We start from the raw sequence: 21,673 nt of genomic DNA on the forward strand, positions 1-21,673 counted from the left end.
AATGCAAGGCATTAATCTCTGTTCATCATTTTCAGAAAAAAATAACGTGTAAAGGAAATAAATTACACAGAAATGGGAATTTCACCTACGGAATAAACGAAAGAAGATGCAATAACTTTATGAGGAAGAGTAAATGGATCAGAATTAACAAGCATTAACAATAATATACTATACACATCGTAGAATAGCAGTCTTAACTAATTTTTTCTTTCAGAATACAAGGTGATTGATGCAGGCTGTCAGACAGAACTACACATCTTAGTTTTAGTGATGAAATATGCTAGAGATAAGGAATAGTTGTGTAATGAGTAATGAAGTGATTTTTTGCAGATGATAATGAATGCTGATGAATAATGATGAAGAATATGCTACTATGAATAATGAAGTTTTTCTTTACAGGTGATGATGATAAAGGAGTTTTTGATGATACGGATAATGAAGTTTTCTTTGCAGATGAGGATAATGTTGAAGTTACATTTAGGCTATGTAGTTATTTAAGTATTTGTTGCAGTTCGTTTTGACAGCAGGTGTTATATTGCACAGTATAATGACTGAAGGTTTTGGAAAGGACAGCTATGGAACACATTTTTTATACACATTTCACTACCTGTTAATTCGAAGTTCACTACTTTTCAGCGTAAAATGCATTTCTCTTTTCAGCTTAATAATCCATTTTTATATATTTTGCAGGAGAAATTATTTATGAGATTAATGTGCTATAAGCAGTTGTTCATTAAATCTATGAATGTGGTTACATATACTCTACTTGTTTCATAATCTTGCCACAGCTGACTTATGACGGATGACGTTACACATTTTCATTTATACCAACAAACCAGAAACAATTTTTTTTTCTTCTTGCTTTGCCTTATAATTACCCAAAGCAATGTATTGCTAGCACAAAAACAAAATGTATTACCAGTCCCAAATAATGTTACTAGTTTAAGAGAATTCTGAATAATACTGATCAGCTCTGAATAGTATGTCACTTCAGTAATGACTTCTTAATGATACAAAAATATATATATATATATAAAATAATGCTTTGTAACGGACAAATAACTGCCACTGTTTATTGTAATGAGACTACTTATAATGCCCATAATTATTAATGCTATGACTGTAATTAACTGATTTTTAATCATGACTTCTTAATGGTGTGTATCACCAGTTTCAAATAATGCTACTCATTTAAGAAAGTTCTGAATAATACTGAATGATGAACAATGTTTTATACTATTCAATACTTACTGGCCACTGAGTGCCAATAATTAATCTAATTAAATGAATTATGACCTTTCATGTTTTGGTAACTGGCCAATGAGTGCCAATAATTAATGTCACTAAATGAATTATGTATTAATTATGCTATTAATTAGCTCCTGTTTTCAATGATGATTTTTCATGTTTTGGTAAATGGCCAATGAGTGCCAATAATTTGTATCACTCAATGTATTATGTTAATGCTAGGCCAATAATTGATTCTCCTTTTCAATGAAGACTTCTGATGAACATTATTCTGTCATACTAAATATGCTTTGTAACTGGCCAAGGACTGCCACTGTTTATTGTAATACGATTACCCATGATGCCAATAATTTAATTTTATGAACATTATTCTGTAATACTACATACTTGGTACAGAAATGTTCAATAACTGGGCTATGAATGCCGCAAACTACTACTGTAATCCTCAAGGACTTAATGTCCTTCACCTTATGAGCTAACTACCCTGAATTACTGCAATATCCATTTGTCCTGTCCATCCTCATGATCATGGAGCACTATATTTGGTTTTTGCACTAATTCTATGTTGGTGTGCCTTGTAAGAGCGTGGTGTTGACACGACATGCTGTCCACCACCGTGAGCGATGAAGATGTTATTATGGTCCCACTGTTTGGTGTACCTGATGTACTGCTAAAATGATAACAGGAAATATTACTACGACAGTTCAGTGTCTTGGCTACGCTGATAAATTCTGATGGGAAAAGAACTTCAAATTGTGTCACTTGGTGTTGTACTTCTGTGGAAAGATATGGACTTTCAGAACAGCTGTGTGCAATCGAAAGTGCTACAACCATGATGCAATCCTTCCCTTTCCTATCCTAATAGTGAAGATCATTTTTTTTGGCTAACATCATTTATGATCATGGGATATACATTTTTTTTCGAATTGCTGAACTCCAGTGCGAGTACACTTATGTCACTTGTCGACATGATTTTTTTGCCATTATGTTTATTTGTTGTGAAAATGCTAAAGACATTTTTTCGATTTGTTCTGAAGTACAGTATATGTGCACTCTTGTCTTTTATATTGTATATACATTTTTATTTTGATGATATGTTCTGAACTACAGTGCATGTGCACTTATGTTATGTGTTAATATATTTTCTACTGAACTTCAGTGCCTGTGCACTTTTCTCATTTTTCAATATGATTTGTACTCATTCTGTATGTTCAATACTTCAGTGCGTATGCACTTATGTCATTTGTTACTCATTGTATATACATTTCGTCATTTGTTGATATGTTCTCAACTGCAGTGCATGTGCACTCATGTCACTTGTCAACATGATTTTTTGCCATTCTGTTTATTTGTTCTGAAAATGCTAAAGAATTTTTTCAGTGCGTGTGCACTTTGTTATCTGTCAAATAATTTGTATATACATTTTTCTGATCTGCGAATATGTTTTGTACTCATATCTTGTCTTTGTCTGAAATGTTTTGTACTCGGTGCATGTGCACAACATTTGATTCATGTACTACATCAAAATATTCTGTAAATTGTAGAAGTTGATTAATTAAAGAAAAAAAAATTTTGCCGCACTTGGCAAGTCCAAATGACTCACCATCGCTGCCAAATTTTTGCACCCCCAGTGGAGGGTTATGAAACACGTATGTTGTGTGGTGGCGATGGCGAAGCATTGCAGAGTCTCTGACCAGAGAGCCATTTATCGTGGCTAGTCTGCACTTGACCGTGCGAGAGTTGCGAGCGGTACTCTGTCAGTAGTAGTCGTGCAGTAGAGTTGCGAACAGTAATCAGTGGGCAGTCTGTGAGCAGTGCAGTCTGTCAGTAGCAGTAGGGCAGAGCAGTATGTCGGTAGTAGCAGTCGAGTACAGTTGTGTGTGAGGAGTCGGCGGGCGTCGACATGGCACTCTGGTCAAGATTCAGGATGAGGTATATTATTTTTAAATGCGCTCAGCTAATAATGTAAATTAACTGTAACTAATTTGTGCAACAATCGCCCCAATAATAATTTTGGTTTTCAAAGCAATATTTTTAACAAAAGAACTACTTAATTGAATGAACGATTTCCTTCCATTTCCTTTAAAGAACAGTTTCAATTAAATTTCAAAAAAAAAAAATTAAAAAAAAATACTTATAATGCATTTCCTCCAAGCCGTGGCCAACAATAAGAGCAGAACTTAGACATGCAGTTTCGAATGAGGTAAGAAATTAAGTATGATTTTTTGCACAGGGCCAAAGACCGATATTTTGGTTTAATTGAGTTTACATTGTCAATGAAGTCTCATTAGCATTGAATTGTTTTTCATTATTTTCGTGACAGCTTACACCTTGAGTCAGATTGCGATTCTCATTTTTATTGTCATTAAATTTATTTGCTGGGAGCTCAATGTGCATTACCATTTTAAATAATATCTTTCAAATTTCGGTGGGGAGGTTACAATAGTAGTCTAAGATATGGTATTGTATTTTAGGGAAATATAGGGTTCACAAAATCTTGTTTTAAGCTCCAAAAGAGATTCGTATTCTGAAGGGTGTTGCCTACAGAGATCCATGTAGAGGACTCTTTAAGGAGTTGAAAATTTTGACCCTCCCTAGTTTATTCATGTATGAATCAGTATGATCCCTGAAGTCAAGTCAAGAATTCTCTTCTTTAAACAGTGACGTACACTACTATCATACCAGAAGCAGGCATGATTTCTATAGAAATATACATTCAAAAGCCCTGTACCAAAATAGTGAGATGTATCTACCCAAAATAATGTTCAATGCCTTACCAAAAGAAAAAAAGCATACAAACGTTACATATTTTTAAGAAAGAATTAAAGGGGTTACCGTTAGATAGATCAAAGTTTCCATACTATTGATGAATTTCTTTGCAATCTAAACAGATAGTGTTCATCTTTTGATTTTTCTATGTAAACCTTCCTTGTTTCAACTTGCTTGTAAAAAGAAGAGCAAATGTGTAAAGTGTAATTAAAATGTTGAAGTGTAATTAAGAACATGTTATTTCCCTTAATTGTTAAAAATATAAATCATGCTCTCTCTCTCTCTTTCTATATGACAATTCCTATATAATGTATATGATAAAATGGATGATAATAAATCGAATTGAATTGGCTTGGGAAGTCATTCCGCACACACGTTGTTCACCTCATCTTGCGTCCTCAGATTTTCATATTTCCGCTTTCTGCCGAACAATCTTCAAGAAACGTCCTTTTCATATGAAAATACGCTCCGAATATGGCTCGAACACTTCTTCTCAAAACTACGTGATTTCTGCAGTCGTGGAATTGAAAAGTTGTCCCAATGTTGACAGACTGTTGTAAATAGTGAAGAAGAGTACATTGTTGAGGACTAAAATATCTGGAATGTGCATCGGTTGTGTTTAATAAACGTACGGAAAAACTCTACGAACTTACGTACCGACCTAATTCTTCGAGCTTCCAAACTATTTTGCCTTTCTCATTGTCTACTCCGTCCATCTACAGGGGTATAAAAACATTTTTCCTTATACTTCTATTAAAATGGAAATATAATTTCGGTTCCGAGTGATCTGAAGGAGTGAATAACGTTCATGTAATAAAATGTGGCTAATGGTGTGAGTAATGTTGACTTTTGTAATATCGATTACTCGCAGAATTGTTGCATCAGTCGAAGTTGGATGGTGGTCGTCATGGAAATGGTTGTAAACATTTGATTTGGAGGTTATATTTTGCGTTATTCAATAACATTGTGTTTCTGAAGACATTAACGTATTTAATTGCATGAACATTTCAAATTATGTTTTTCGCCTACTCCGAGTGGAATTTACATGTCAGCTGTTGATGTGAATCGTGGAGACACAATATTGTAAAGGAAATTAATTCTCAAGATAACACAGTAGAAGTGGAAGGTAGCGAATCTTCAAAACCGTGTTTGAAGTTTTGCCTGCAACGAAATGGTGAAGCTACATGTCAAACGTCGAGACGACAGTCAGTTTCTTTATGAGACCACAGTCACGGCATCAGTGAAAGATGTCACTCAAGACATCGCAGCAATTTTTAATGGAAGGCTGAAGATAAGTAGAATTTGTGATGGTAAGCCATTATCTTTTTACTCCCACTAGTATTTCGAGTGTGATGTATGAAAATAACTAGTGTAGTAAATAACGATACTTTTTCCTAATGTACGGTAGGTTGTTGGGACTCTTGAACAATAGTTATTTTCGCGATTTTGTTACAATTTGAACGATGCAGGTTGTACGTAATTTTAGTCGTAAAATTGAGGACAATTCCATTACAAGATAATTTTCTGAAGAATGAATTGTGAGTTCTGCACAACCGAAGTAAATCTAGTTATGATTATGTCCCTTTATTTAGGGCGCTAGTGATTTAGCTTTTTTTTTTTTTTATTCCAGTAATAAACTGTAACCTTTGGTACAGGCTCGCCAATATACAATTATATAAAAGGAACTGTTGTTTATTTAGCCCCATTTACATGTTTTGAGCATTCGGGACTTTGTTATTTCTTTGTTTTGGAATCAGTGGCTTTTAATCCTGTGTTGTAATAGCCTAGTTTTGTTCCACTTCATTGCCCAGATTTACCCTATGCATATGCTACATTTGCGCCATTCAGATTGGTTGCCACTTTGTCAATATATATTATCCGTAAATTTTTGCTGACCTACATATACACATCAGTCTTTTGCATAAAATAAAAATGGTGTGAACGCTGCAGCTGATTTATGTTGGTGGTGACAATAACAAATATATTGGATTTATAATGTAAGTAGACCCATAACGAATTAGACAAGCATGATTATCTTCTTATTAATTGACTGTTTTTATCAGAATAGTAATTATAGGAATTGCCTTCAACTTCTTTGTACTTTGTTATCTCTGTGGACTGTTTCTTTTTATATGTACAAACATAGATTGATTGATACGTGCACTCCCCCACCAAGTTTCTGGAAAACGAAGTGCCGTTGGGAACATAGGTCAATTAGGTTATTTTATTTCCAGCAGCATCAAAAACGTGTTAGCCTATGTGACTCTCATGTCTACATAATTTTTCAGTTTTCTATCTTGATTTAAGTTTTTAAGGCTGAACTCTTAACTTCATGCTAAGTTCATTACAGTAAATATTGAATGTTTCAGAAATGGAAGAGTTAGCTAAGCATGGAACATTGCTCCCTCCAAACATTTTGGGATTAACTGATGAGCAAGTTGAAGAACTGAAACTTGTTGATGAATGGGGTGAAAAATGTGTTCCAAGTGGAGGCTGGACATTCAATAAAGATCCCATAGGTCGTAGAAATGGGAGACAACCAAACGAAAAGATGCAGGAGATCATTGCTAAAACAGTTCAGGAAGCTAAAGCTATGGTGTCAAAGGTATGAAGTGGTTCTGATACACATGAACTCCTTTTCTGTGATTCCATTAGGCTATACCATGTTTTCTTTCCAGATATTTGCTTCATAGTTTTTCAACAATTCTGAACTTCAATTTTCAAGCTGCTTCATTTATTTTTTTCCCCACTACTGGCTCATAGTTTTGAAATAGTCCACATGAAGGATGAGTTGAAACTGTGATTATACCCATAAATACTTCTGTAGAGTTACTATAATTTTGTCATTTTTCTTCACTTTCTCCTACTTTTTTTCCTGCACATGCTTGTGTGAGATATTTTAAGAAACTGGTCGAGCTGTGACTTTTTATTTTATGATGTTAGCTAAAATATTGTCTGTGTCACTAAAATGTAGGCTAGAAACTGTGACAGCCTGAGGTGTAGGTTGATATGGCATAATGGAGGGGGGTCTTACTGCTCTCAGTGTATGATGTTAGGTGTAAAATGTAGCTTTTATGGCCAATGACTGTGACTAGAGTATGCAAAATTCTGTCTTGGTGATGCCAGTCAGAAAGTAAAGACATTGGCACATGAGCTGCTTTTATGAAATAGTGTCAAGGGAACATCCAAATTTAGTGCTGCTACCCAACTAACAGTTCAGTACCTCATTCCTTATTTCATAAACCACTGTAGAAAGGTTGGAAATTAACAACTTGAGTGTCACATGATATCAGTGTGGGCTGTTAGGGCTCATGCCACATTAATCCACTTTCGACATATTAGGCCTCATAATGTTGTTGTGACATCACGTATATCATTTACCACTGTGTTTGGACCAGTATAGGGTGGAACCGTGGTAGCCCCGGTGCATTATAGGTTAGTGTGGCACCACATTGCCTGTAGCTCATTGCAGTTAATCAAACTCACAACAAATTTCAAGCAGTTTGTTTACTGCTTATGAAGCACATCTTACTAATGCAAAAAACAAGCAAATGAAATCCACAGCAATCAGTACAAACACGCACATAGCTCCAAACACCAATTTATTTCGACCCGTTTGGCTAAAAGGAATTCACACTACCACAAACCAAAACTTGCCCATACAACTAATATCAGAAACCTATTGTCAATGAATGTAAATAAAACAAACTCCACAGTACCTACCAATCACAATCCAATATAATTACCGTCAACACAACCCAAAGATTCATAAAAAAATTGCATTAACACTATTTTGACAGACAAGAAACAGCAATAAAGAAATAAAATCATAAAAACATACTGAACTTTGCCAACCAAAGTGAGATAATACGTAGATTTAGCCATCTAGCATAGCAAAATAATACATCATAAACATATCTCTTGAATGGCCACCCCAGACTTATCAAACTAGGAACCCCTCTGGATAGAACACCATATGTTGTCCCGGTGACAAGGCCACATGTTCCCTGGTCTGACATACAGCAAGTCTGGTCAGTCTCTCACCTTCTCATCAAACTTAACACTCCCCATATTTGGCAAGTAAACCAAATAACAGTAGGAATTTAATCATGGTTAACATGTTGTTCTCCTTTGCGGCATACAGGGACCTACTCATGAATTTCATAGCCGTAACCATAACTAACAAAAAATGTAAGTAACATTAACTCTCCAACCATAAATGACCCACTGCACTGAAAATTCCAGACATGATAATGAATCAGTTGGCCATTACTACCAACACCAAAATAACTAACTAACAAATTTTCACAAACTCTTCCAATATTGCTGTCCAGACACTAGATAAGAAGTACAGTGAATTATCAACAGCACTCATAAACATGTAGAAACCTATACATTCTATACCAGAGAGCACGACTGCGTACTCCAATGTGCCCTCTTCAAACATGATCCATTTCAAATATACCACACCACCATAAACTCATGCTACACAACACAGTTCCACCATGGGTCAAAGCAGATAGGTGGTACCACAAACTTTGGTTGATACTCAACTATATGCAGCCTTTCATGTAAGGAATATGAAAAACTTTAATGGAATAACTTAGAGAATGATGAAAAGACACAGCACCTTCAGGTACTGAAGTGGTAACACTTAATCATATCTGTTGAATTGTCAGGTGATTGGATGAGTGGAAACAGTAATATCACAAGGTGTTGCTTAGAGGACAAGGCTGTTTTTTATATTTGACATAGTGTAGTTAGACTTCATCCATATGGTGAGATAATTCATAACGATGACTTTTGGAACTTTTGAGATTCTTGGGTGAACATACTACGACAAAAATATTCTGCCTGGTATGCAAAATGTATGAGAGAGGTGAAGTACCGTCAGACTTCGAGAACAATGTTATAATCCCAGTTCGACAGAAGAAAGGTGCTGACTGATGTGAGTATTACTGAACAATCAGTTTAATAAGTCATAACTGAAAATGACAGAAATTATTTTCAAAAGGATGGAAATACCAGTAAAAGTCTGCCTCAGTGAAATCAGTTCAGAATCCAGAGAAATATTGCAATGCATGAGGGAATACTGGAGAAAGCACATGCTTAATATAGGGGGTTGAATACACTAGACATCAAGAAACCACTGCTACGTCAATGCTACACCGCCTTCCTTTCTTTGTGCTGTAGTTCTGCGAGTGTGGCGAGTCAGAGAATGTTGGCACTAAGAATGCTTTCTGCTCATTGACTCGTTCTCTCTCACTAAAACATGCAGCAGTGTAAGGCTAATCGTGACATAGTACAAAAGTTGTATGCATCATCTTCCTCTTGTAAAGTAACACTGACAGAGGCAAAATAACCAATTGTTATGATCAGATGATCTCTAACAAAGCTGTGTTTGGAGGGGTGGGGGTTGCAAATTGTGGAGAGAGACCAGGTCTGACTGCAGTAAGCAAGTTCTGCCAGAAGTATGTTGCAATATTTATGCAAAGAAGAAGAGGCTTGCTCAAAATAGACTAGCATGGTGAGCTGCATCCAACTAGACATCGAACTAACACCTCAATGGAGTGGCATTTGTATTTATGCTGTTTGAGCAAGATTACGGAATGTGTGCAGTTGAGTTCATTTCTTTTTGTTTTTAATTACTAGATGGTATGCTTTTGTTAAATTTATGGATCTTTTAAATAACGCACAGCGTAGGAACCTGCAGAAATTTATCCAATAGAGGGAAAATTGCCATTCTTGATATTACTGATCCATTGATTCCAAAAATGTTTCATACTCTACGAACTAAATTTGACAGGAAGTACACGAAACTTACTCTATCTTAAATGATTAAGAGATATCGCCGTAAAAATTTTAATTTAGATTACTTCAATACCTGAACAATAAGAAAATTTCAGAAATGGAGGCAAATTACAGTTTTTATGTTGTTAATATGAATATGGATGCTACTTTTTTTAATTCAATGATTTAAAATCACATCCTCACATAATTAAATTCAGAGTAACCAACAAATAATGATAAACAGGCAGAAACATAGAAAAAAATTTACAATAGAAAGTTATTCACATTCCAGTGACATTAGGATGAAACTGAAAATTAAGAATTTAAAGGGAACAGAGTGCGAGAATATTGTGAAAATCCTTTTAGATATCATCGAAAACAGTGAACAACAAATGCTACACCAATACTCCTTGAAGTGGAGAAACAGGAAATAAATTTAAAAAAAAAAATGCTTGGAACGTCCTGGCAGATTAAAACTGTGTGCCAGACTGAGACTGAGACTCGAACTCGGGACCTTTGCCTTTCGCGAGCGAGTGCTCTACCAATTGAACTACCCAAGCATGACTCACGCCCCGTCCTCACAGCTTTACTTCTGCCAGTACCTTGTCTCCTACCTTCCAAGCTTTACAGAAGCTCTCCTGCGAACCAAAAAAATGCTTATTCGACTTTGAGGGGAGAGTGTTTGCCAGAAATACTTCATATTTGATCATGCTAAAGAATGTATTGTGTTACTTTCAAGATTTCTTTTTTTTAAAATGTTTTCTTGCATAACTAAGGTTCAACAACATGTGTGTTGAAAGCTACATAAATGGTAAGGCAGGGCCAGTTTATGACCAAATGGATGAGGCAAATCTCCCAAAATCACCCTCAATATGCTGGTACATTTGACTTTAAGACTGAGTCAAAGCAGCCCTTCCTTTTAGTGTGTGTCAGTATTGTGCAGCAGTACCAGCTCTGCAGTACAGCTAAGTCATGGCGTGTGCTGTGGTGCACCCCACAGAGTTTGAGAAGCTCCCAATTCCTGGGGAGAACATTTTTTTGATCTTAAAATAGCACACCTTTTTCACTCTTCCAGCACTTGATTTGGACACTTTCTGTTATTTTTAGATTGGCGACAGAATGATACAGGATCTGCTGTAAATAAGGAGATGATTACTAAAGTCATAATATTTCCCATCATGCGTGGCAGTGTCTCCTGCTTCGTAAGCAGATCTCAGGTTCAAATCCCAGTCTGGCACATATTTTTACTCTTTGCAACTGATTCCACATAAAGTTGGTATGCAGCTGACATCAATAGTCCCTTTCCTTCCCCCTCCCCCATCCACCTTCAATTTACATACAATTCATAACTTCAATGCAACATTGCAGTGCCTGTGTTGTTAAGAGCTACAATGCAAATTTCCTTTGGACATAACTTGATGCAAGCTTTATAAAGGTAAAAAGGCTGAATTGGCCCGTTCTCTCTGCGCTCATTAAAGATGCTTTGTAGAGACATGCTTTTATTGCTAAAGATTTCTAATACTTTCTTCCTTGTTTATACTATTGCACTTGTCTGCTTAATAAAGAGGGGATTTAAATATTTTTCTATGTCTTTCTGTTCAACAGTGTGATCAACAAAGATTTACTTACTTAAGTCATTTATGGTAATACATTAAAATTCTCTCTAAATCTCATCTGAAAACTACTGCTTTCATACAAGTTTCATATTTTAGTTCATATATTTCAGACGTCTTGGAGGAAGGAGTAAAAAGCACCCACATTATGTATGGATTGCCGTTGAAGTTTATTGTTGTGTAAAAACCTGTTCTGCTAATTCAGCTTTTAAAGAAGGTGACAATTTTATATGGAAATCTTCCTGTGTGGTGCCATCTACCACATTAAGTGAGGAAATCTGGTGTTTACCCAATACAGGAATGTTTTCTTTCATCATACTGTTATTTTTTCTGTTATTTCTCTTACCAAATTTAATTATGCTTTCTGATGCTTCTCAAAGGCATTGCTGAATAGTTTTTTAGTTGACGTCATTGTATTGTATCATTCCCCAATTAACAATTTCTCGAAACTCTATTCTTCCCTTTGAGATATTCTTTTCTCTTCCATTCCATATATTTGTGAAATCTTTCATTGTTTTGTTTTTTTCTGTTACATAAGTGCTCTTTCCATTGTTGTTTATAATCTTCACTCCCACATTGGTTGAATGTAAAAAATGGGTAGAACAAAGATAACCACTCTGTTTATAGCTGAGGTGGAATGTGGTGTACTTGTACAAAATTAAGAGTGATTTGTTGCTAAGTTTTTGGACAGTGTCCTTCGAAGCTAAGAAACACATACTCACAAAGCTATTTGTTTTTGGAACAGCAGCGTGACTGAGGTGACTGTATGTCATGAGCATTATAAATGCTAGCACTCTGTATGAATGTCATATCAAATTATGTTTTCATTCTGCCAGTTGTGTTATACGTTATATTGGTTGAATATGGTGCACCACAAACAGATCAGTGGAAGGTTGTGGTAAAGAGGGTTCATTAGGATCTTGAATTATTCTGAGTCACCACTATTGTGATTTTGTGAAAACTCTGGAAGAAAAATTAGTTCAATATCATTAAAGACAATGTATGATACTTTATGATAGAGATCGCATATGAAGGCGGGTGTCGATCTTGTATATGTTGGAGCAATAAAAAACATAAGAAGAGAAGTAGTGAGCTATATTCAAGTGCACATAATAAATCGGTGATTATAGATTCACTGTATTTTGCTCTGATATTACATTAATTTATCTCACTGAACGCATGAAAACTGGTCATGAGAGTCATGAAAGTAATAGACTCTCATATTTTTAAGTATTTCTGTTTGCTTAATAGATGTTATTCAGCTTAAGTTATTTTCAGAAAAATTGTTTTACATTTGTTTGATGGTCTTCCATTTCAGAAACTAGTCCAACAGGATATCTGTTTAACACTGAAGATTGTTCAACGTGCAATAGACATCTTGAGAGGTGCAATGATGATTGTGTATCCTATGAACCTTCCTCCACATGACACAATTCGCCTCGAACTGGAGAACAACGAGGACCTTTCAGGAACACAGGCATCACGAGAGGTTAATTTCTTGTCATATTTAATGTCAGGAACTTGGCAATAACTTTATGTAAGCTTGTTCATGTAGAGGTTGTATATAAAGAGCACTTTCAATGCTTAATATGTTTCATGGGACAGCAAACTAGTCATTTTTTAAATGAGGAAGCCTCTGTCTAAAAATGCATTTGTTTAGAACTATTGATGTTTGAACAAGGGTGACTTTAAAAAAAAATAGTGTTTGGGACCCTAATTAATGATGCAACATGTTAGCCATCAGTGTTTAGGGATGTGTTACAAGTGCTTTTGACAAAGAGCAGTTTGTTATGGCTTAGCACCTGGGAATATGCATCTCAGTAATGGCAAAGCTTGTGTCCTGTATGTGTTCTACTGTTCTGAGAATCTGTGGTAATTGGCTGAAGGACAGTGAAACCACAAATAGGTGACAAGGTGTTAGTCATCCATGCCTTGTCAGAGAATGTGATGATCAGATGCTTGCCCCCTCTTGTAAAGCAAGATAGCCTGTAAACTGTGGTAGATGTGATGACAGAGTACAGTGCTAGTGCATGCACAAGGGTTCCAGACCTCACTGTCCAGTGCACATTGTTCTGGGGGCTCCGCAGCAGACAGCCACTGCCTGTTCCCATGTTGACCTTATGACATGGTTGCTTAGGATTTTGGTGCACATACGATAATCAACATTGGTTGTTTCAGTAACATTTCTTGGTACACTAGGTTTATGGTCATGTCTGGATATGCTGTCATCCAAGTGAATGGCACCTCAGAATATGCAACATTCCATGGACTCAGTCAGGTGGGGAAACTATTCACCTGGGCTTCCATTGGACTTACAGTAATAATTGAAGGCACCATGAGGGCTGTGAACAATGTGAACATCATTCCAGACTACCTGCATCGCTTCATGGTTGACATCTTCCACAAAGGCGGTAGCATCTTCCACTGAGATAATTGTCTGTATCACGTGACCAAAATCATATTACAGTGGTATGAGGAGCATGATAGTGAAACCATCTTGGCCACCGAAGCCTCCTGATCTGTGTCCAGTGGACACATCCTGGACTCTATTGACACCCAGCTCCACTCTGACAAAGCACCAGCTGTAAATTATTAGAATTGTGTGAGCTGTAGATAGGCATCTGGTGCTATATATCTCCAGCAGCTTACCAAGAACTTTTTGAGTCCATGTCATGCAGAATTGCTGCTGTAGTGTGTTCCAGAGATGGACCAACACATTATTAAGCAGTTGGTCATGCTGTTTTGGCTCATCTGTGTACATTAGAACAGCGCTTCGAAACTTTGACCTCCAAATTGACTGCAAAGTGATCATCTGCAGTATGTATACTTAGGCAGATATATACATCTGTGTGTTCAGGATCACTGATTTGTATGATAAGGTCCCTCTCTGGTGTTACAGAAGTAGTAGACACAATAGTTTTCATAGCAACCCACAGAAAAGCAGCAAGAGATGTATTATCAGGTAACCATGGAACAGGCCCTCCTGTACCAATCCATTGACTGGGGTATACAATATGCAGGTGGTTTCACACTTTTGCACAAAAATGAGCTGTTGTTTTTTGACCGCATTACTCGGTGAACCACTTCATCCAATAAGGTAGGAAGAACAGGGTAGGAAGACACATGAGAAAAATTAGGTACACTGCCCCTGTTATTTTGGCATTAGATACATACTTTCACACTTCTAACAACTTGCACATTCGGGAGGACGATGGTTCAATCCCATGTCCGGCCATCCTGATTTAGGTTTTCCGTGATTTCCCTAAATCTCTCCAGGCAAATGCCGGGATGGTTCCTTTTAAAGGACACGGCCGACTTCCTTCTCCGTCCTTCCCTGATCCGATGAGACCGATGACCTTGCTGTTTGGTCTCTTCCCCCAAACAACCCCAACAACTTGCACACAAGTATTTTCATGTGCCCACACGTAAGGGCTGTGCAAGTTCACAGTGCCACTTCGTGTGAATATGTGTTCATTGGTGAACACCATCAAAACCTGGAATTGTGACCAGTGCTGTAACTAACTATGCACAAACTCATCATGAGTAGTCCTCCACAACTATTGCCTGGACATTCTGCATATGGTATGGACATACAGTAGCCCTTTTGTTCACAGATAACCCTCCACTCACTAGCAGGATCTGTGCCCAAGGCATGTACCACTTGACGAATACTGGCAAACAGTTCCTGTTTTAAGTGTTCTAAAACATTGTAAAGGAAAAATATTGGAACTAAGCACAACATACTAGGTGTTGGAGATGTTTGTTTTATACTCTCTGTATAGTAGGAATGTTAATTGCCTGCTATGTATTAATGGCAGTTACCTGAAATGTTTTTGTCATGCAGGTTATAGATGCAGCATTGGCTCAGCTTTGGTGCTGTGGTCGTGCAATGCAACTAGAACATAAACTTTCAGAATATGTTGGTAAAAATGAAAAATGCAAAGTGATTGTTAAACTGCAGAAGAAAACAGAAGGTGCACCAGCTAGAGAACCTGTATTTTCTGAGGAAGAAAGGAAGCAGATGATGCTTCATGCGTACCGGAGGCAAGAAGAACTAAAAAAGCTTGAGTATGTGAACCTATGTTACTAACTTACCTACTGTAAGTTGTGCAGTGAAACATTTATTTTGCTTTCCTTTGATTCTGTGCGTGATAACAATGCAGAAAGACTATGTCACCATGTTTGTATGTTCATCTCATAGGCAGACATTGTCTTTGTCTGTAATTTCAGTTGCCTTTTTTGATACATTCAAATCTGAATATCAGAAAGGATACTGCATGTGAATTCATTATTTTGAAATGTAATCACCATGGCTGAGGCAATTACTGTACAGTACTATTACATAAAGAGTTTGTTTATATTAACCATCTGATGGAGTATTAGTGGATATCAGTTATTCCTTGACAACTTTTTTTTCAGTCCCCATCACAAATTTTTTGCGGCTTACGTGTGTTTGATGTTCAAGTCATCATCAGATACCCATTTGGGTGGTACTTCTTAATTGTTGGGGAGTGTCAGCTTCATTAACCTTCCGCGACTAAACATGTAGCTGCTGGTCAACTTCTGAATTTAAGAAACTGACCTGCATTTTCTTGAGATGTGGTGTTTCCTCCATTTTTAATGTTTTCCTATGCTTTACTGAGACTGAAATGTAATATTAGTTTTGGTTATCCAGTATCTGAGGATTATACCATTAATCATACTGGACTTAGTAGGAATAATCCACAAATCAGAATATCTTTTCCTTTCATAGCAATGATATAAAATAGTATGTTTCTATACTTTCTTCATGTATTTTCTCAATTTCTGCAGTTTTGTTTTCATTTCTCAGTGCAAAATACTGAAGATATTTCAAAGATAATTTGTTTGCACTGTGTAAGAAGTTGTAGATGACTAGCAATCATTACTATGGTAAAAGGATTACACTCTCTTGAGTGCTATAATTCCACTCATTCATTTAGATGTATCTCATGTTTAGTACTTCATTTCCATATATCTATCCAGTTAATTTTGCAAAATCAAAAAATTCTTCATAAATAAAAGCAATCACATACAAAGTAATTTTCATTTTGAACAATTCCCCTATGCTGTATGTTTGTTTTTCATCTCTTCAGAGGTAATGCCATTATCAGTATTAATACACCCTAATATTACATCTTCATGAACCATCTACTCAGAAAAGCAGGAGCTAAATTATTGCTTGGCATGAATTACTTAATACAATTCCATTGCTTTCACACTTCACCATTTTGATGGTTATATTACTGTACATCAAGGCTGTTGACACTGCAGCTCCCATCTTTTTGTGGTTACTAGCCACCAGCTAATGTGTTGTGGTCACTGGCACTGCAAAGCTTTGTGCCAATTAAGTAAGATGAAGGATCTGATACACTTCACATGAAACAGAATAAGAAACATATTTTTGTGAATTTATTGGCATAAAAGTAATGTAAATACATTGAAGTATAAAATTATAAAATATTTACCAGCTATCAGTGAGGATGGAAAGACAGTAGTGTTATTTCCAGTATTATTTGCAACACCACAAGCTGCATGTTCAGCTGTAGAAGAGAAGTGAAAATGACACCCCAAGTAGATTACGATGAAACCAGTCATAGCTCTGAAAGTAAATAAAATGATTTTATTTGCTGTAATGGTGTACTTACTTTACTGTCTGGTCTGCAAAAAATCATCATGTAACTTTCATCCCCCTCATTCCACTGTTATTGTTTATATGTTTATACACTTTCATAACTGCACCTTTCATATATTTAAAAATTATGCTAAGTGTACAAATAAACTCCATCAAGTTTATTGCAGGAATTGATTTACAAAATTTCCTGATTGTGAGTGTAATGTCCATAACTACATGACCTGTTCACCAGGTATGGTACAGAGCCAGAGTGAGTCAGTAGTATTGCATATATTGTAGCAAAAATGAATCATATAATTCTTCATTAAATGGTCTGTTGTTTCACAAAATGTAAGAGCTCCCAGACTATGCCTAATAATTAATGCAAAAGTAGTAATATCAACTGCTTAACATGAAGTCCTGAGTTATCTCGTTCTTTATTTTTTTATTTTAATAAAAATTCCAGGTTTACTGGATTAAAATAAGAATAAATATTTGAAAAATTGCCTTGTTTATATCGGTTCAGAACTGATAGTTGTGTGTTCAGCCACCACAGAGCGTCTTATGTAACATTTGTGGCCTGCAAGTTGGATGTTGGTTGCTGTGGTTGCCAGCAGATACCACCTTGACTGTGATGCATGTTCTCAGTCTCTGCCCCGCATTGCATTGAAAAATGGATAGCAGTAGTGATCCTGAATTTAACAGCTGAGGAAGTGATGAGGAATGTGACTACTTTGTCAGAGATTGGAAGTGTTGACAGTTAGATGATTTTGACAACTGGTTGAGTATTCTTATGCATTATGGGCGATATGAGAACAGCTAACACCAACTATATCAGGCGGCCATTTGAATTTGCGTGCACAACGGTCTGATTGGCTAACTTCAATTCTAATTAACACTGAAACAGTGCAATGTATCAAATTAGTTTCTTAACAATTATTTCTCATCACATCCTACCCTGCAAACCCTTACAAGCTTCTCAGACTGTTTCTGACCACCCTGTAAAGACAATAAACTCAAGAAGTATGGAAGGGAGTGAACAATGATGATCTGTAAGAGCAACATAGAAACCCAAAGGCTTTCAATAGTGGTAGTTACCCCATGCCCTACTTAATGACAGGAGCTTAATGTTGGAGTACTTGTTCTCTCTCTAAAAGGAAAGTATAGTTAGAATGTAATACTTCAGAAGTTTTTACCTGTTTTTCCCAGGTTAGCAAAATGTTGCTCATCCAGATTACAAGTCTAGTGCTTTACCCACTGCACCATTTTATTTGTCCATCCCTAAGTTTTGGGAAGCTCTGATGATAGGAAGAGAGATTAAAATGCCCCAGCAATGAAACAAAAATCGGATACTTCCTGTTACGATTCAAGCAATACATGTCGGCTGAACTGCACAGTTGATCAATTTTACAGTTGTGTGACTACTTCTAAGATATTAATAAATTTTGTGGGTACAAACCATTACTTCAAAACTGAAAACTTATTCAGTGTGTTCATATCTACTGCCACTTGCTTCATTGTAATTTATGTTTCAACACCAAACACTTCCACAGTCCTGTTCTTTCCTTCGTTTTTCAAATTTTTTGCTATCTTTTCTGTCTGTATTTATCGTTAAGTCTCATTATCACTATGAATTCACTTTCAAATACATCTTTTGTTTTGCGCTATTAATTACTAATAGGACATTATAATTAATACTGCAGAATTTGAGGCCCCTATTCCGGGGCTTAATGTGGTTTTTCCTCTCTCTTGAACTTGTTCATCTCACCCTTCATTTTATTTTTCAATTCCTTGTGATTTTATGCTCCAGGTTCTCTTGATGAAACAAGTTGGGAAGATTTTTGTAGGTATAGATTTGTGCTTTATGTATTTGAAAACCACACCACAGCTGTTGTTGTTCTAGTAGGTGTTAAAGTAAAAGGCACAAGGCAAATGTTAAGGGGACCAGTATTGTTTTTGCAAAAATTGATAATGAGGTCGCTTTACTCTCACATATTTCTTATCTTCTAATACTTTGATAATGAAAGAAATATGGCATATACAGTTTTAATGAGTTAATAATTTATGTATTTTTAGTCATAACAGTTTAATTATTGGATGAGATACATATCTCGTGGCTGAAGCTCCCTTTTTGTCTGCATTTGCTTCCTAATATATAATAAGGAAATGTGATTGTGCCTGGAGTAAACAGTTCTTCTTGTTTTAAGGGTACTTATACAAGAAGCATTGTGTTGCAGCAGAACCACATTTCCATATTATATAGATGATATACATGTTTTACTTATGATAGGAATTGTAATTTATTGGTCTAAAATACAGAAATATTTAAATACATATCTTTCCCCAGGGCTGTTGAGACAGAATATACAAGAGACAAAAGCATTATATTTCCTGGCATGAAGCAGCGTGGGATTCAGTTGTAGCTATGACATGTACAGGTGGTCAGTTCACTGTTTTGCGTAAAAACTACACTATACAACAATTTAATTCAGAAACGGTTTGTATTTATATTGTCATAATGTGATATAAGATAGCATATAAAATCATATAAGTTACTGAATTTATCATTACACAGTATGCAGTCACCATATTTTATGTCAGAGGTGATACTTGTTTCTTGCAACTTGTATAGAAACCAGACTGCAGCTATAAAGAGTTGAAGAATGTGAAAGGGAAGCCATAGTGAGGAGGGAGTGAGGTGGGGTTGTAGCCTGTCACTAATGTTATTTGATCTGTTCATTGAGCATGCTGTAGAGGAAGCAAGAAGAAATTCAGGAAGGCAATTACATTCAGGGAGAAGAAATAAAAACACTGTGTTTTTCGAGTGAGATTGTTATATAGCAAAGGACTTAGAGGAGCAGTTGAACAAAATGGACGGTGGCTTGAAATGAGATTGTAAGATGAAATCAGTTGGAGTAAAATAATAGTTATCGAATGTAGTTGAAACAAATTAAGCAATGCTGAGGGAATTAGTTTAGGAAATGAGACACTGAAAGTAGATGGTGAGTTATTTTGGCAGCAAAGTAACTGATTATGGCCAAATAGGCAGGGTATAAAATCCAGACTGGCAGCAACAGGAAAATCATTTCTGAGAGAGAGAAATTTAACATATAAATTTAAGTGTTAGAAAATCTTTTCTGGAGGTATTTGTCTGGAGTGAGAGAGAGAGAGAGAGAGAGAGAGAGAGAGAGAGAGAGAGAGAGAGAGAGAGATGCATGCTGTAGGCTGTAGGGCAATATGAGTATCATGTGATAGGTACAAGGTTGAAAATATACCTTAAATTTCAGAAGTATTTCCTGGTGCCAGTTACAGCACATTACTATGCAGTTTCCCTGATGAAAGACAACATAGTTTTCTGTTGCAGGTTTATTTAGAGTAGGCAATCCTTTCATAATTTGTGTTGATCTTTTATTACACTGTTTAGACTTTTTGTACAGTATGTATTAGTAAATGCGAAGGTATGTAGCTTTTAGAAAAGTTATTTGCAGTTATGTAGTTCCAGTTTGAAGCAAAAGCTTTAATTTTCATATCCTGCTCTCGATAATTTGCTATTAATTTTGTCCCACTGAATGTCTTCAATAATTTTTACAGTAAAGTGTGGTTAAAACACAAAAACACACTGTTTCAGAGAAAACATACTAGTTTCACTAAACAGTTGTGAAAATAATGTTTATTTTGGATTAAAATTTGTGTTTGAAGCTGTGGATTCTAACCTGTCTTTAATTAATGTAAATGTGTACTTTACATCATTAATGTTATGTTGTTGTTTTTTTTAGAAACCGAAGTTTGTGACAAGCCAACTACTCAGCACCCACGGTTCTCATGTTCTGGGATAACCAAAGCGTCTGTATCCAACAGTTCAGTAGTTACAGCAACAGCTAATTTTTGTATGTGTGTGTATGAAATATTTTACAGAAGTGCATGTAAAGGATTGTATTTACTGCAACTCTGTAGGAAAACATTGTTTACATCCAGTGAATATAATATCTGTGTAAATATCTTATGAAGTCATAAAACAAAAATACCTAACCAACTTGTAACCAACTCCTTGCCTTCTAGTCCATTGTTATTAAATTATTGTGACATGGGGCTAGCTGGTCCAAGGGTAAGTGTGAAATAGTTTTCATGACCAAAATTTGGGTGGCAAGGGAAGTGTCTGGTTCTTGGTAACAAAACTGTGCATCAGTATTGTGCACTGTCTCTTTATGCAAATAGTGGAAAGAGTGAAAGTAACTACTCTTCAAGCACATAACAGAAACAAGATTGAAATCATTGCTCATTGCTAAGTGTGGAGCTAACAGCGAGTGTAGGCATGTGTGTGTGTGTGTGTGGGGGGGGGGGGGGGGGGGGCATGTGCTGCCTTTCAGCTATACAGTTTGGGATCAGGTATGTTGTTGCCATTATGTTTCTACCACCCAGGATTTTACCGTGTTCTAATAAAGTTAATTTGATGGGTTGCAAGAATTGTGTGCTAGCACAGGTATATTATCATCTGGATGTAGTGAAGATGAATTTTTTTAGTACGCAGCTTAGGGAGTTAATCTACATCAACTTTAGATAATGTAGTTATGTCTGGGAAATTGCAGTCAAACAGAATAATTAAAGTAATGTACTTAAGTGT

General features: G+C 36.1%; 1 protein-coding gene across 2 annotated transcripts; it reads left to right on the plus strand.

Moving 5' to 3' along the window:
* The first annotated feature begins 4,905 nt into the window (after positions 1 to 4,905).
* On the plus strand, positions 4,906 to 21,055 carry LOC126456866 (cilia- and flagella-associated protein 298-A). 2 transcript variants are annotated; one of them, XR_007585394.1, is made up of 6 exons: positions 4,906 to 5,327; positions 6,387 to 6,622; positions 12,739 to 12,909; positions 15,265 to 15,488; positions 19,400 to 19,549; positions 20,829 to 21,055. XR_007585394.1 is itself a non-coding variant. In XM_050092687.1 (6 exons), the coding sequence occupies exons 1-5, from the start codon at positions 5,189 to 5,191 to the stop codon at positions 19,473 to 19,475; spliced, it is 846 nt and encodes a 281-aa protein (XP_049948644.1). In that variant the 5' UTR covers positions 4,906 to 5,188; the 3' UTR covers positions 19,476 to 19,493; positions 20,829 to 21,055. The 2 variants fall into 2 exon arrangements, 1 of the variants encoding a protein (XP_049948644.1); XM_050092687.1 differs by having other exon boundaries at positions 19,400 to 19,493.
* The last annotated feature ends 618 nt before the right edge of the window (positions 21,056 to 21,673 follow it).

This window comes from Schistocerca serialis, chromosome 2, assembly GCF_023864345.2.
Source record: "Schistocerca serialis cubense isolate TAMUIC-IGC-003099 chromosome 2, iqSchSeri2.2, whole genome shotgun sequence".
NCBI classification, from domain to species: Eukaryota; Metazoa; Arthropoda; class Insecta; order Orthoptera; family Acrididae; genus Schistocerca; species Schistocerca serialis.

Coding starts and splice junctions, on each gene's coding strand:
- LOC126456866 (XM_050092687.1), top strand. CDS start 5,189: ATGGTGAAGCTACATGTCAAACGTCGAGACGACAGTCAGTTTCTTTAT. Junction 6,623..12,738: donor CTAAAGCTATGGTGTCAAAG/GTATGAAGTGGT, acceptor CTTCCATTTCAG/AAACTAGTCCAACAGGATAT. Junction 15,489..19,399: donor GAAGAACTAAAAAAGCTTGA/GTATGTGAACCT, acceptor ATCTTTCCCCAG/GGCTGTTGAGACAGAATATA.